The sequence below is a fragment of the Trifolium pratense genome, linkage group LG1 (assembly GCF_020283565.1).
Source record: "Trifolium pratense cultivar HEN17-A07 linkage group LG1, ARS_RC_1.1, whole genome shotgun sequence".
Taxonomy (NCBI): domain Eukaryota; kingdom Viridiplantae; phylum Streptophyta; class Magnoliopsida; order Fabales; family Fabaceae; genus Trifolium; species Trifolium pratense.
In genome coordinates, this window is record NC_060059.1 from 23553436 (window position 1) to 23567693 (window position 14258).

The 14258-nt window shown below is 39.1% G+C and overlaps 1 protein-coding gene across 1 annotated transcript; it reads left to right on the top strand.

The window, feature by feature from the left end:
- The first annotated feature begins 6036 nt into the window (after positions 1–6036).
- Positions 6037–12296, top strand: LOC123890660. Its single transcript, XM_045940311.1, has 4 exons — positions 6037–6198; positions 6394–7084; positions 10369–11812; positions 12055–12296. The coding sequence occupies exons 1-4, from the start codon at positions 6037–6039 to the stop codon at positions 12146–12148; spliced, it is 2391 nt and encodes a 796-aa protein (XP_045796267.1). The 3' UTR covers positions 12149–12296.
- The last annotated feature ends 1962 nt before the right edge of the window (positions 12297–14258 follow it).

A 14258-nucleotide genomic window follows, 5' to 3' on the forward strand; every position in this document is an offset into this window, starting at 1 on the left:
TAGATGAGTAAAGTGAAGTAATGGGTTCACAACAAACTTTATAAGATAACTCTATATCCATTATTTTATTTGTTGACTTTCTTTGTTTAATTTGAAGTTAACAAACAATCATGTCTGGCTGCTGCAACAGTATGGGTGAGTTCAATTTCCTTTCTTCTTTATTTTTATAATAAAAAATTCAATTTCCTTTCTCTCGCTTCAATTATTTTCTTATATATATATATATATATATATATATATATATATATATATATATATATTTCACATAATGCTCAAAATAATTAAAATCATAAAACAAAAATAAATAAAAATATTTAAGTTAAGGATTTCTGTCAAAAAAAAGTTAAGGATTAAGGTCCGTTTGGATTAGCTTATTTATGAGCTTATGCAAACAGTTTATGAAATTTTTATGTATTACTATTAGTTTGTCAAGGTAGTTTATGATAAAATAATTTATAAAAATACAATTTTCACTAGTGGGAACTTATAAAATATCATAAAATCTAATTTATATTGCATAAGCTGTTTGCATAAGCTTAAAAATAAGCTAATCCAAACGGACCCTAAATATGTTTTAGGTCTTATAAAATGGGAGTTTACTTATTTTTTTATAATATTTTTAGTCTCTATAAAATTTTCATAAATTATTCAAAAATATAGGCTGATTTAACAGTAGAGACCAAAAGTGAGTGCAATATAATTTTCTAGGGACTAAAAATTTAATTTTGTCGATAACAAAAACACATATTTAACTCTTAAGAAATATATATATATATATATATATATATATATATATATATATATATATATATATATATATATATATGGGTTTTGCTAATATATATATATATATATATATATATATATATGAAATAATGTAGAATAACAGTATAACGAATACGAATTTTACAAATTTATTATTGGATTGAAAGTTTATATCATATAGATCATCGATAATTTTTTTAAAGAAATTGAAAACCAATTGGTATGTTATTGAGATCCATCAAAATTAACGGTTTATGGATTTTTTTTTATTGAATACCTTTAGTTTTGGTGGGTCTCGATAACATACTAAATTATTTTTAATTTTCTTAAAAACAAAATCGTGGAAGGTCTATATTATATAAATTTTCAATTCAACGGTGGATTTTATAAAATTTGTATTAGTTATAATGTTATTCACTACTTGTGCATCATGCACCACTTGAAGGACTTGTGCATGTTGGATGTCGCCATATATATATATATATATATATATATATATATATATATATAGAGGATGGATCAAATTACACCGGTGTAACATTTGAGTAGTGTTACACCGCTCAATAACGCTTTAACGAATACAAATTTTATGAAATCCACCAGATGAGGGATCAAATTACACCGGTGTAACATTTGAGTAGTATTACACCGCTCAATAACGCTTTAACGAATGCAAATTTTATGAAATCCACCGTTGGATTGAAAGTTTATATCGTATAGATCATCTATATCAAATTTTATAAAAATCTAAAATCGTTTGATATGTTATTGAGACGAATCAAGATTAATGGTTTGTGTGTATATTGATGACGAATCGTCACACTCTCTAATCCATGCCTATTTTAGCAACATTAGATGCATTTTAGTAGGTTTTTAGCAATAAATATAAGAGAAATCTAACCATGAGCTTGATTACTTGTTTTGCAAGAAAACAGGAAAAATTGCAGGAAATGGAGAATTTTCACTACGCTGGGGGCGTAGCCCATCACGCGCCGCGTGATGGAGCTCACAGGGAGCCAAGATTTTCACTCTGATCACGCGCGGCGTGATGCCTTACCACGCGCGGCGTGAAGCCTTGTTGAAGAAGAAGATTGCTCTCTGACTTGATCACGCGCCGCGTGATACAGTTATCACGCGCGGCGTAGTTGATGGATCTGCAACCACGCGCGGCGTGATAGATCTGGCGCGCGGCGTGGTTGCCTTCTGTATATATAGTTTCTGCATAATTCTGTTTTCGGGTTGGAAATTTCTGCTACATTTCACTGATATTCTGATTTTCTGAGCATTGGATCCTGGACTTCATTGGATAGCTTCGAGCACATCAGCGGCATGGATTCTCAAGCCATGAAGTTGAAGCGTGGAGGCGAACGAAGCAACATGAGGAGCTAGATTTCTCGTGGAGGTAGGATCTAGGATAGCTTAGAATGTAGAGTAATCTAATGTAATCCTGCTATATTGTATGATTTCACTCTTGTAATAGTGTTCGTTTAATGCAAATCTATACTTAATGCCTTACGATTCTTCATTAGCGTTGTAATGGATCTAGATTTAAGTCACGTGCGAGAGTATTGGTTTAATTTCTGAACTGAATTGCATTAAGCACTTGAGTGTTTCCGGTCGAGAGATTGAAACATAGAGTGTAGCGAACGATCAACGCGTTTTCAAATACTTCGTTGTAGGTAGCTTTCATCCGAGAGATCGGAGGAGTATCGACAACGAATAGGGTGGATTTTGACAAGAGATTGCGATTCACCACCATGTTGATCCAGTTGCGAATACTTGAGTGAATTCATATTGTATGGTAGATTGCATGTGATTAAGCTATAGACTAGGTGATTCCGATGATTCTACCTCGCTTTTCCACTTATTGAATTAGCACGATTTTCTTACCGTCAAATTACTCAACCAAACCCCCAATTTATGTGTATTCTTTGCATCATGTTTATGAACACTATTAGACTCGTTTAATCACACAATCCCTGTGGATCGATATTTTTATTACTACGTGGTAATTCGTTCACTTGCGAAAATTATCCATCAAGTTTTTGGCGCCGTTGCCGGGGATTGTGATTGATTCGACAAGGCGATAGTGTTCATATTTTCTGTGTTTTCTTTATTTTTCTGTTTGATATTTTTCTACCGGAGCGTTCTACTTGTGTGTTTCCTTGTGCATGCGGAGAACAGGTCCAGTTGAGCTACAATTCGATCCCGAAATTGAAAAGACAGCTCGCGCAATTCGGAAGGCAACAAGGGAAGCTCAAGCGTCAAGAGAACAAGCTTTGCTAGGTGGCACACCGGACTGTCAAGGACAGATCTCAGCCACTATGGAAGAAGAACAGGTTCCTCCGGTTCCTCAACCACCAAGACGTACTCTCGGTGATTATGGGAGAAGAGACAACGACGCGTTGGCAAATCAAGGGTTTCAGCCGGCGAATCCTGTCTCATTCGACATCAAGAACACGGTCCTTTCCGCCCTAAAAGAGAATCCTTATTCAGGTTCGGAAGCTCAATGCCCGAACTTACACTTGTCTCACTTCTATGAAGCCTGCGACTATACCGATCCACCGGGGGTGAGCGAATCGGACAAAAGACTGAGGTTATTCAAGCATTCTCTCACCGGCCGTGCTAAAGATTGGTTAGACACGATACCCGCCGGAACGATTGAGACTTGGAGACAGCTGGAGCGGAAGTTCTTAGATCGTTACTTTCCTATTCACAAGTTTCTAGAAAGAAGGGCTGAAATTAGCAACTTCGATCAAGCAGATGGGGAAACGTTGTATGATGCTTGGGAGAGGTTCAAAGTTTGTCTTAAAAGATGTCCGAATCACGGTTTCGATGGCCACAATCAGATGCAAATGTTTACCCAAGGTTTGAGGGCTCAAACGCGAATGATACTTGACGCATCAGCCGGTGGTTCGTTGAAGAACCGTGACGAAACGGAAGCAAGAGAATTGGTGGAAAGCATGGCTCAAAACGAGTATAGAGCTACTAATGATAGAGGAGCCAAAAAGAAAGGCGGAGTGTTGGAATTGGATACTCAAACAGCACTATTGGCACAGCAAAAGCTCATGACTAGCCAAATGGAAGCAATGATGAAGCTGCTGTCCAATCCACAAGTTCAATCTTCTCCAATAGGTAAAATTGACAATGTGCGCTGTGATTTTTGTTTGCAGGACCACCCAAATGGCGGATGCTTCCCGGAGGGTTCAGAGGAGGCTCGCTACTTAGCCAATTTCCGGAAGCCGTACAACAACAATAACAACGGTTCCGGGTGGGGAAAGGGTATGCAAGGTCAAGGTGCACCGCAACAGCAGCAAAGGCCTCCATCAAGGATGGAAGAGACTCTAAATCAGTTCATGCTCATGACCCAAAGAAATTTTGAAGCGATGAAATCGAGTCAAGCAACCTCTAACAAGAATCATGAAGCTTCTATAAAGAATCTTGAGGTGCAAATGGGTCAGCTGTCAAGACAGTTTTCTATGTTGCAAAACTAAGGAGGGTTCGGTGGAAACACTCATGATAATCCGAAAAATGAAACTTGCAATGGAATCACTTTGAGGAGTAGAGAGATACCGGAAAGGCCAGCTGTGGAGAAGCCCTTGAAAAAGAAGGTCAATGAGGGAGAAGTTGAAAATAAGCAAGAGGTTGTAGTCGAGAAGGAGAGATTTGAAGGAGAAGTAGAAAATGAAAATATGTCTAAGGAAGTTGAGATTAGTGAGGATGAGAAAGAAGAAGTTGAAAAACAGAGGGAGATAAAAGAAAAAGAGAGCAAGAAGGTTGAGAAAGGTAAAGGAGTAGATGAATCGCCGTATGCTAGGATGCCTTTTCCTAGGAGAAAGAAAGTTAAGAATCTTGAGCGGGAGAAGGAGTTCAAGAAGTTCATGAAGGTGTTGAACAAGCTTGAGATGGCTATACCATTAGTGGAGGCTTTGGAGCAAATGCCAAGTTATGCAAAGTTTTTGAAGGAGCTGCTCACAAAGAAAAGAAAACCGCTAGATGATGAAATGGTAAGTATGACGGAAGAGTGCAGCGCTCTCATCCAAAGGAAGCTACCTCAGAAAAAGAAAGATCCGGGGAGCTTTACAATTCCATGTTCCATTGGAACGCTCACTATTGAAAAAGCCTTGTGTGATTTGGGTGCTAGCATAAATTTAATGCCGTTATCAATGATGAAGAAAATACCGGGAGCTGTAGCAAAGCCGACAAAGATGAGTCTCTCTTTGGCGGATAGATCGGTTGTGCATCCGGAAGGTATTCTCCATGATGTGTTGGTTAAAGTTGCTGGGTTTGTGTTTCCCGCAGATTTTGTGGTCTTACACATAGAAGAAACTAGGGAGTGGGAACCTTTGCTACTTGGTAGACCCTTCTTAGCAACTAGCCGAGCCCTAATCGATGTGGAGATGGGGGAACTCATGCTAAGGACCGATGATCAGCAGGTTACATTCAATGTCTTTGATAAGATGATATGTGATGATGGAGACCCACAATGCTTTAAAATCCAGGTTTATGATCATATGGTTAAAGATGCCCTTAAGTTACCTTGGAATGCACACTACTTGCCACATTGTGGCACTACTTCTCCATGACCCTTAGGGGCATGGAACGTCAAGCATCGGGACGTTAAACAAGCGCTGGTTGGGAGGCAACCCAACGGTTTCTAATGCTTTAGTTTGTTTTGTTTTGAAATATGTAGGTAGGTGTGCAGCAGAAGCAAGGACGGAAGCAAAACAGGGCAGAACAGAGTTCTACTACGCCAAGGGCGCAGTACAATCACGCGCGGCGTGATCCTTCAACACAGAGGAAGGGGTTTTTCAGAATCTATTACGCGCGGCGTGGGGATGCATCACGCGCTGCGTGAAACCTGGAAGAAGTATGGGCTCTCTGTCTAGTGCTACGCGCCGCGTGATGGAGATTACGCGCGGCGTGGCCTTTAGGAAAGAAGTTCTTGACCGTTACAATTGGTACTACGCGGGGCGTAGGTATGGTCACGCGCGGCATGGCTGCACAGAAAAGCGTGTAAAATTTGAATTTCTTCATCTTCTCAACCACTCCATCCGTCCCATCATCAATTCACACGTCCTCCCACACGAAAAACTCCATTGTTAACCCATTTTCATCTTCCAAACCTCTCCAATTTCATCTCTAATCACTCCCAATCATCCCATTCCTTCACATTCACATACAACCCATTCCAATCATTTCAAATTCACTCCAAATTCCTCATTTCACCACTTTCCCAAATTGACCCATTTCAACCTTCCTAATATCACCATGTTAACACGGCTAACTGGAAAGGGAAAGAAGAAGAGTGATGCTAATCCAACACAAGAGCCACCCAAGAAACCAAGGACGAAGATGAGTGCCAGCAAGGGGCAATCTTCGCGGTCTGCTCAAGCATCTCCTCCTCGCCGGAGCAATGTTACTCGGCCACAGGTTCACCCCCACTTCATCAGTGAAGTTCATGAGAAAAGGTACTCACAAATTCGAACCTTTACTATTAATCAAGAGAAGGGTTTTGGTGAGGATTTGCTGAATGGTGTAGCTGCGTTAGGAAATGAGATAAAGTCTAGGGGATGGGAGAAATTTAATAAATTAATGATTAAAGATGAAGTTAATCCTGGCAATCAGATGTGGGCTAGGGAATTCTTTGCAAATGCCTATTTACCGGATCAACCACTGTTTCCGGATTATACTTCTGTGGTTAGGGGTGTTAAGGTGAGTTATTCTTTTGAAACTATAAACAATCTGCTTGGTTGTGCTGCGGGAGGCGTGTGTGAACTCTTGCGTGATAGAGAGAGGATCGACAAGAGTGGGATCGAAGTTAGGGAGGAACTGAAGAGTATAGTGTGTCGACCGGGAGCAATGTGGCTAGCCCACTCACCAGCTTCTCTCCCTAGAAGGTTGAGCTTAACAAGTTTTAATCCGGTTCACCGAGCTTGGGGTGAATTTTGGTTGAAAAATGTGAGGGTTGTTGGCAACAATTCAGAGATTCAGCTTGATAATGCGCACGCGGTCCGATTGTTGGTTGAAGGGAAGTATATTAATCTTGGGTATTGGTTACAAAAAGATCTTCATGAAATAGCCAATCATCCGAATCCTACTTTTACTTTGGGACATTGTAATCTCATCGCTGCTTTGTGTAGGGCGAATAATGTTCCAATGAATGTACAAGAAGGTGACCTTCATCCCGTCCGTCCACTGTCCTTATCATACTTCATCAAAAAGTTTGAGAGAGGTCCTATTGTGCCCCGAGGTGAGGGGAATGCTGCAAGAGAGGAAGCTTTGAGGGAGGAGGAAGAAATTAATCGGTTTGAAGAAGGTAACCATCCGGATCAATAGGGGGATCCGGCATATGAGTCTCAGGAAATACCGGCACATGCTCCTCCTCTTTACTCTCATGATATGAATCAGCTTGCTTCGATGTTGCATCAGATGGAAATCTCACAATACTCCGGGTTGCCTAATCTTTACTTTGATACCGCCTCTTCCATGTACACCGAGGCGATGACTTACCGGTCTACTTTCCCTCCTCCTACTTTTGGGACTTTGTATCCCGTTGATACTGATTGGGAGGCGCATCAGGCGAGGGAACTGACATCTTTTCAGGCCAGACAAGCGTACAATTCGGGTCTGAGAACTTCTGAGTTGGCCGAGATCGAGAGGCGACGCCGGGTTGAGCAGGATGAGGCTGCTGCTATGGAGAGGGAGATGCTGGATGTGGATGGGCTGAATCTGAATTTGAATAGCCCGTTCACAAACTACTTCACTGGCCAGCCGGATGACGCTGTTTGACATTGTTGGTGATGATTTGCTGCTGCTGTTGCTACTACTCTACTACTCTATCTTTACTTCATTGTCTTTTACTTTCGTTGGTTTGTAATAATATTTGATGTTGCTTGGATATTGGCTGGATGTTTTATTTGTGTACTCTGAATTTGAATCTTCTCTTGTTTGATGGTGGAATGGTTTTTACTTTTAGAATTTGTTTCAATACTTTGGCATGTTCCTTCTAGTTACTTGAGTATCAATTACTTGATTTTCTCCGTGTGTAATTTGTGAAACTTGCAGTGCAATAGCTTGTTGCACTCATGCGATCAAGAGGCAGAGGAAGGGAACGCACACTTTTTGACCGGTTCTTTGATTCGACCCAACCGAGAGGTATTGAGCCAAACACTCCTTTTTCTTCTTTGTGTGATATCCGCTCATGTATTGTCTCTCGATTTTGCTTGTCGTCTTGTTATTTGATTGGTACTTTTGTAGCACACACGAGGCATGTTCCTTGGTACCTTTGAGCCTTTCTATCCACCCTTACTTATAATTATCCTTTGCTTAACCAATTTGAGCTGGAAAAGAATATGTTATTTTTGCAAAACCTTAAGAAATTTTTGGTGAAGAAAAAAAGGAATGACTTTCTTGGAGGTTAGGCACCTAATTAGTGGTTGATGCGCATTGCTCACCACTAAGTTTGGGGTTGCTCTTTGGAATTAGCAACAAATAAAGTTTGGGGTGAGGGTACTAGAGAACTTATAAAAGTTTTGATTGAATAATTTTTTTTTTAAAAAAAAAATTTCCAAAGTTGCAAGGCAAAGAAGAAGAGATAAGAAAGAAAATAAAAAAAAAAAGAGATGAATGAATGTGAAAAATCAAAAAAAAAAAAAGAATATATAGAAAAGAAGTGATAGCCTTGAATTCAAAAGAATTGCAAAACTTTGTTTGATGATGTGAAAAAAGTTCTCTAGTCCACTATATTTCAAAAGGGGTTTGGTGTATGAAAATGTTCTTTGACTAATAGGGGGATCTAACTCCAAGTTTTTCTACTACTTATCCAAAATGTCACCATCCACCCTAGCCAAGCCACGTTATAACCCTAAAAGACCTCTAATGTGTGTGCACAAAGTGAACCGAATGAATTCTTAGACTACTTGCAAAATTATTGTTGACTTGCATTGATGTGTTGATTTGAGTGAACTACCCAAACTGAAGAGTGTATGTGAGTAGTGTGATGAAATCATAGAGCCGTGGTCGGAAAGTGTGAACTACTTGAAAATGTCTTGCGGGAACGATTGTGCAATTGAGCATTGTTTGCAGGTGGATCATTGATCATCAGGTGATTCTCACGTATGTATGATTCGAGTGAATTTAAGGAAAATGCCAAGGTCTTGACACAGAAGCTTGAGGTAAAAGCTGTTTCCTTGAGGACAAGGAAAGGTTTAAGTTTGGGGTTGTGATGACGAATCGTCACACTCTCTAATCCATGCCTATTTTAGCAACATTAGATGCATTTTAGTAGGTTTTTAGCAATAAATATAAGAGAAATCTAACCATGAGCTTGATTACTTGTTTTGCAAGAAAACAGGAAAAATTGCAGGAAATGGAGAATTTTCACTACGCTGGGGGCGTAGCCCATCACGCGCCGCGTGATGGAGCTCACAGGGAGCCAAGATTTTCACTCTGATCACGCGCGGCGTGATGCCTTACCACGCGCGGCGTGAAGCCTTGTTGAAGAAGAAGATTGCTCTCTGACTTGATCACGCGCCGCGTGATACAGTTATCACGCGCGGCGTAGTTGATGGATCTGCAACCACGCGCGGCGTGATAGATCTGGCGCGCGGCGTGGTTGCCTTCTGTATATATAGTTTCTGCATAATTCTGTTTTCGGGTTGGAAATTTCTGCTACATTTCACTGATATTCTGATTTTCTGAGCATTGGATCCTGGACTTCATTGGATAGCTTCGAGCACATCAGCGGCATGGATTCTCAAGCCATGAAGTTGAAGCGTGGAGGCGAACGAAGCAACATGAGGAGCTAGATTTCTCGTGGAGGTAGGATCTAGGATAGCTTAGAATGTAGAGTAATCTAATGTAATCCTGCTATATTGTATGATTTCACTCTTGTAATAGTGTTCGTTTAATGCAAATCTATACTTAATGCCTTACGATTCTTCATTAGCGTTGTAATGGATCTAGATTTAAGTCACGTGCGAGAGTATTGGTTTAATTTCTGAACTGAATTGCATTAAGCACTTGAGTGTTTCCGGTCGAGAGATTGAAACATAGAGTGTAGCGAACGATCAACGCGTTTTCAAATACTTCGTTGTAGGTAGCTTTCATCTGAGAGATCGGAGGAGTATCGACAACGAATAGGGTGGATTTTGACAAGAGATTGCGATTCACCACCATGTTGATCCAGTTGCGAATACTTGAGTGAATTCATATTGTATGGTAGATTGCATGTGATTAAGCTATAGACTAGGTGATTCCGATGATTCTACCTCGCTTTTCCACTTATTGAATTAGCACGATTTTCTTACCGTCAAATTACTCAACCAAACCCCCAATTTATGTGTATTCTTTGCATCATGTTTATGAACACTATTAGACTCGTTTAATCACACAATCCCTGTGGATCGATATTTTTATTACTACGTGGTAATTCGTTCACTTGCGAAAATTATCCATCATATATATATATATATATATATATATATATATATATATATATATATATACACACACACGTTGAAAACTATGCTGATTTACATATTTCTAAATATAAAATTTTGCAATGCATATACATATACTTATTCTATATTATTTTTCCAGTGGTACTAGGGTGTGCATTACTGCTACTTCGAATTGATTTGAAAAAAGAAATGAACCGATTGGTTACAAATCGAGATCTTGTGCTTGATAAAGTCGAAACAACTCATAAAAAAACTGAAAAGGTTATCGATGTTGTGTTTGAGTGGCTAAATGAAACAGAGTTACTCATACAACAGTTGGAGAATCTGGATGCACAAGAGATACCAAGAAAACAATTTAAAAGATTGGTGAAAAAAGTAATGGCACAGAACACGAAATTACTTGAACCATTTTCAACTCCAATTCCAAGTTTAGAACACTTCTCTTCAGGAAATATTGTGTGTTTTAAGTCTAGAGAGAAGGCATCCGATCAACTTTTCGATGCGCTGCAAGATGAAAGTTGTTCTACGATTGGATTGTATGGTAGAGAGGGCTCTGGTAAAACAACATTGGTGAAAGCAATGGGCGACAAAGTTAAGTATTTAGAGATTTTTCATGAGGTTTTATTTGTCAAGGTACCTCAAAATACAAATATAAGAACAATGCAAGATGAAATTGCCGAGTTATTAAATATGAAATTTGATAAAGACAGTGAAGCTGGAAGAGCCATAAAAATATTGTCAACAATACAAGGTATGAATCGTAAAATTCTAGTGATTTTTGATGATGTTCGAGCAAAATTTGACCCAGAGGATATAGGCATTCCTTGTGATGATAATTCCTGCAAGATTCTTTTAACCACTTGTTGCCGACAAGATTGTGAATTGATGTCATGTCAAAGGGAGATTCAACTTGATCCCTTATCTAGAGAGGAAGCTAGGAGTTTGTTCATGAAACATTCAGGCATTCGTGATGATGAGGATAACTCCTCCTCATTCGACTTATTGAATGTGGCACGTGAAGCTGCTTTTGAATGTGAAGGGTTACCTAGAACAATTAAAGAGGTGGGATCTTTCTTAAGAAGTAAACCAATTGAAGAATGGAAAACCACGCTAGGTAGTCTGAAACATACAATGGCCAAATGGCAAATTTTTCTCAGTTTTAGAGGAGAGGATACACGTTACTCTTTTACGGGTTCTCTTTATCAAGCTTTATCTCAAGCGGGATTCAAGACCTTCATGGATGATGGAGGACTGCATACTGGAGACCAAATTTCACCCTCTCTTATAAATGCAATTGAAGCATCAAGGCTTTCGATTATTGTTTTATCTGAAAATTATGCAAGCTCCTTGTGGTCTCTTGAAGAACTTGTCAAGATTATGGAGTGTATGAAATTGAAGAATCAAATAGTTTGGCCAATCTTTTACAAAGTGGACCCATCAGACATAAGACACTTGAGAAAATGTTATGGCGAAGGCATGGCTCGCCATGAAAATAATTATGGAATTAACTCAGAGAAAGTACTAAAATGGAAGTTAGCTTTATTTGAAGTGTCTAATTTGTCCGGAAAAACTTATAAAACCGGGTATGAAATATACTTCAAAGGACTTCTATTTACATTATTCTATAATAATCATTTTTTTTTATGTTTTTAATATTGATAAATATTCTATGTTTTCAAACCAAAAGCGTTTTAATATTCTTTATGTTCACTTTGTTGTTTAAGTTTTGCTCCTAGTTTGAGTGCAGGTTTTCTATTCTATGTGAAAGCTATATCAAAGCTTGTTCTTGTGAAGAAATTTGATTGTTATGTACATGAATTTGCAGGTATGAACATGAATTTATTCAAAAGATCGTAGAAGATGCCAATCTTATTAAAAGTTGTTTGCAAATTGATAACTCTCGTTATTACGCACATTAGTATCCATTTTTAATGGAATTTTAACAAGAAAAGTCTAGTTTTTGAGCTTAGAATAAAAGAAATTGCATAAGGATATGAGATTACTTGGTTTGGAAAAAATCTAGAGAAAGTTGGAAAATTGAAGCAGGAAGCCGCGCCTGGCGCGGGATGCATGGCGCCTGGCGCCGGAAATTTGTGAAGAATGGGAATTCGCCGCGGACGGCCGCGCCTGGCGCGGGTGTGTGGCGCCTGGCGCCGGTCTGTTTGAAAAACTGAAGAAAAGTGGTGCAGAAGGCGGCGCCTGGCGCGGGCAGCGGCGCCTGGCGCGAGCAGCGGAGCCTGGCGCGGATTTGCTGTATCTATATAAAGGAAGCTCATTTTCTTGCACCAGGTTCGGAATTTTGGAAGGAAAAGCACTATAGAAGCTCTGGATCTGATTTTTCTCAAGGATTTTGAAGGAAGATTCTTCATGGATCTTAATTCTTGTCTTGGATTTATTTTCCTTGCTATCATGTGTAACTAAACACTTCTCGGGTTGGTCTTTCTAGGTGATTTCATGTATCCATTGTAGTGCAATTTACTCGTATGTAATGAATTATGATATGAATCTTAATCAATTGTCTTTGATCTTAATGCTTTACATATTTTGGCCTTTTATGTGATGAATTTAGCTATTGATTTTACTATGATGATAGGAATTGATAGTTGAAAATAAGAACAATTGAATGATAAATAGTGGCTTAGAGATATGAAATTGTTTATCATGATTTTAGGGATTAGGGATTTGTGATTAATTGAGAGGATTGATTATCCAAGAGATTGGAATCAATTACTTTGCTAATCCTATCTTAAGATAATTGAATGATTCGTTACATACAATAAGTTGCACGACTTTGTGAGAAGTGAAGGATCCGACGTTAGACCAATCCGTTTTTCCTTACAAAAAGTTCTACGCGTTTTTTACTCATTTTTGCGATATTTGATCTTAAAAACTCCCCCCAATGTCCGTTACAATTTATTATTTTAAGTTTAGTCCAATTCGTTATTGTTAAAATTACACAATCCCTGAGGATCGATATTTTTACTACTTGCGATTATTCGTGCACTTGCGGAATTGTCATCAAGTTTTTGGCACCGTTGCCGGGGATTGTTGATAATTTCAACAAGGCAATTGGACTTTTGTTTTTACTTTTGTTATTGAAAAACCAAAAAAAAATTAGTGTTAGTCTTTAATTTTTGTTTTGAGCAATACTATTGAGGTATTTTGTTGTTTTTGTTTATGCGAGGTAAAGCACCGGAAGAACTACTATTCGATCCGGAAATTGAGAAGACCGCAAAGGCAAATAGAAAAGCAACAAAGCTAGCGAAAGAAGCCGCTAGCCAAGCACACTTTGAACAAGAATTAAGTGAAGAGGAAGTTTCATCTAGCTCATTCTTCCCGGAAGAAGAACTAATTGAAATGGAGGAAGAGCATGTAGTACCTCCTCCGCCTCCACCAAGAAGAACACTAGGTGATTACGGTCAGCGGGACAATGGTGAGACGGCCAATTTGGGCTTTCAACCGGCAAACCTGGTAGCTTTTGATATCAAGAACACCGTCTTGAGTGCGTTGAAGGAGGATCAATACTCCGGTGCGGAATCCCAATGTCCAAATCTACATCTAGCCCATTTCTATGAAGCATGTGATTATACGGATCCACCGTGAGTTAGTGAATCGAACAAGCGACTTCGTCTTTTCAAGCATTCTCTTACCGGAAGAGCCAAAGATTGGCTCGATACCATTCCTCCGGGTACAATCAACACATGGGGTGAAGTGGAACAATTGTTCAAAGCTAGATTTTTCCCGTTACACAAATTTGTAGAAAGGCGGAAGGAAATACAAAACTTTGAGCAAAGTGATAATAAAACACTTCATGATGCATGGGAGAGATTTAAGCTTAGCTTGAAAAAGTGTCCCGACCATGGGCTAGATAATCTTGCCCAAATGCAATACTTCACCCAAGGGCTTAGACCTCAAACCCGCATGCTTTTGGATGCATCGGCGGGTGGTTCCTTGAAGAATAAGAATGAGATGGAAGCTAAGGAGCTCATTGAGACTATGGCTCATAACGAATACCGTGTGCAAAATGAC

Excerpts from the sequence above, each read along its gene's own strand:
- LOC123890660 (XM_045940311.1), top strand. The coding sequence starts at position 6,037 with ATGTTAACACGGCTAACTGGAAAGGGAAAGAAGAAGAGTGATGCTAAT. Across the intron at positions 6,199-6,393 it reads GCAATGTTACTCGGCCACAG|ATGTGGGCTAGGGAATTCTT; the intron begins GTTCACCCCCAC and ends CCTGGCAATCAG. Across the intron at positions 7,085-10,368 it reads AATTAATCGGTTTGAAGAAG|TGGTACTAGGGTGTGCATTA; the intron begins GTAACCATCCGG and ends TTATTTTTCCAG.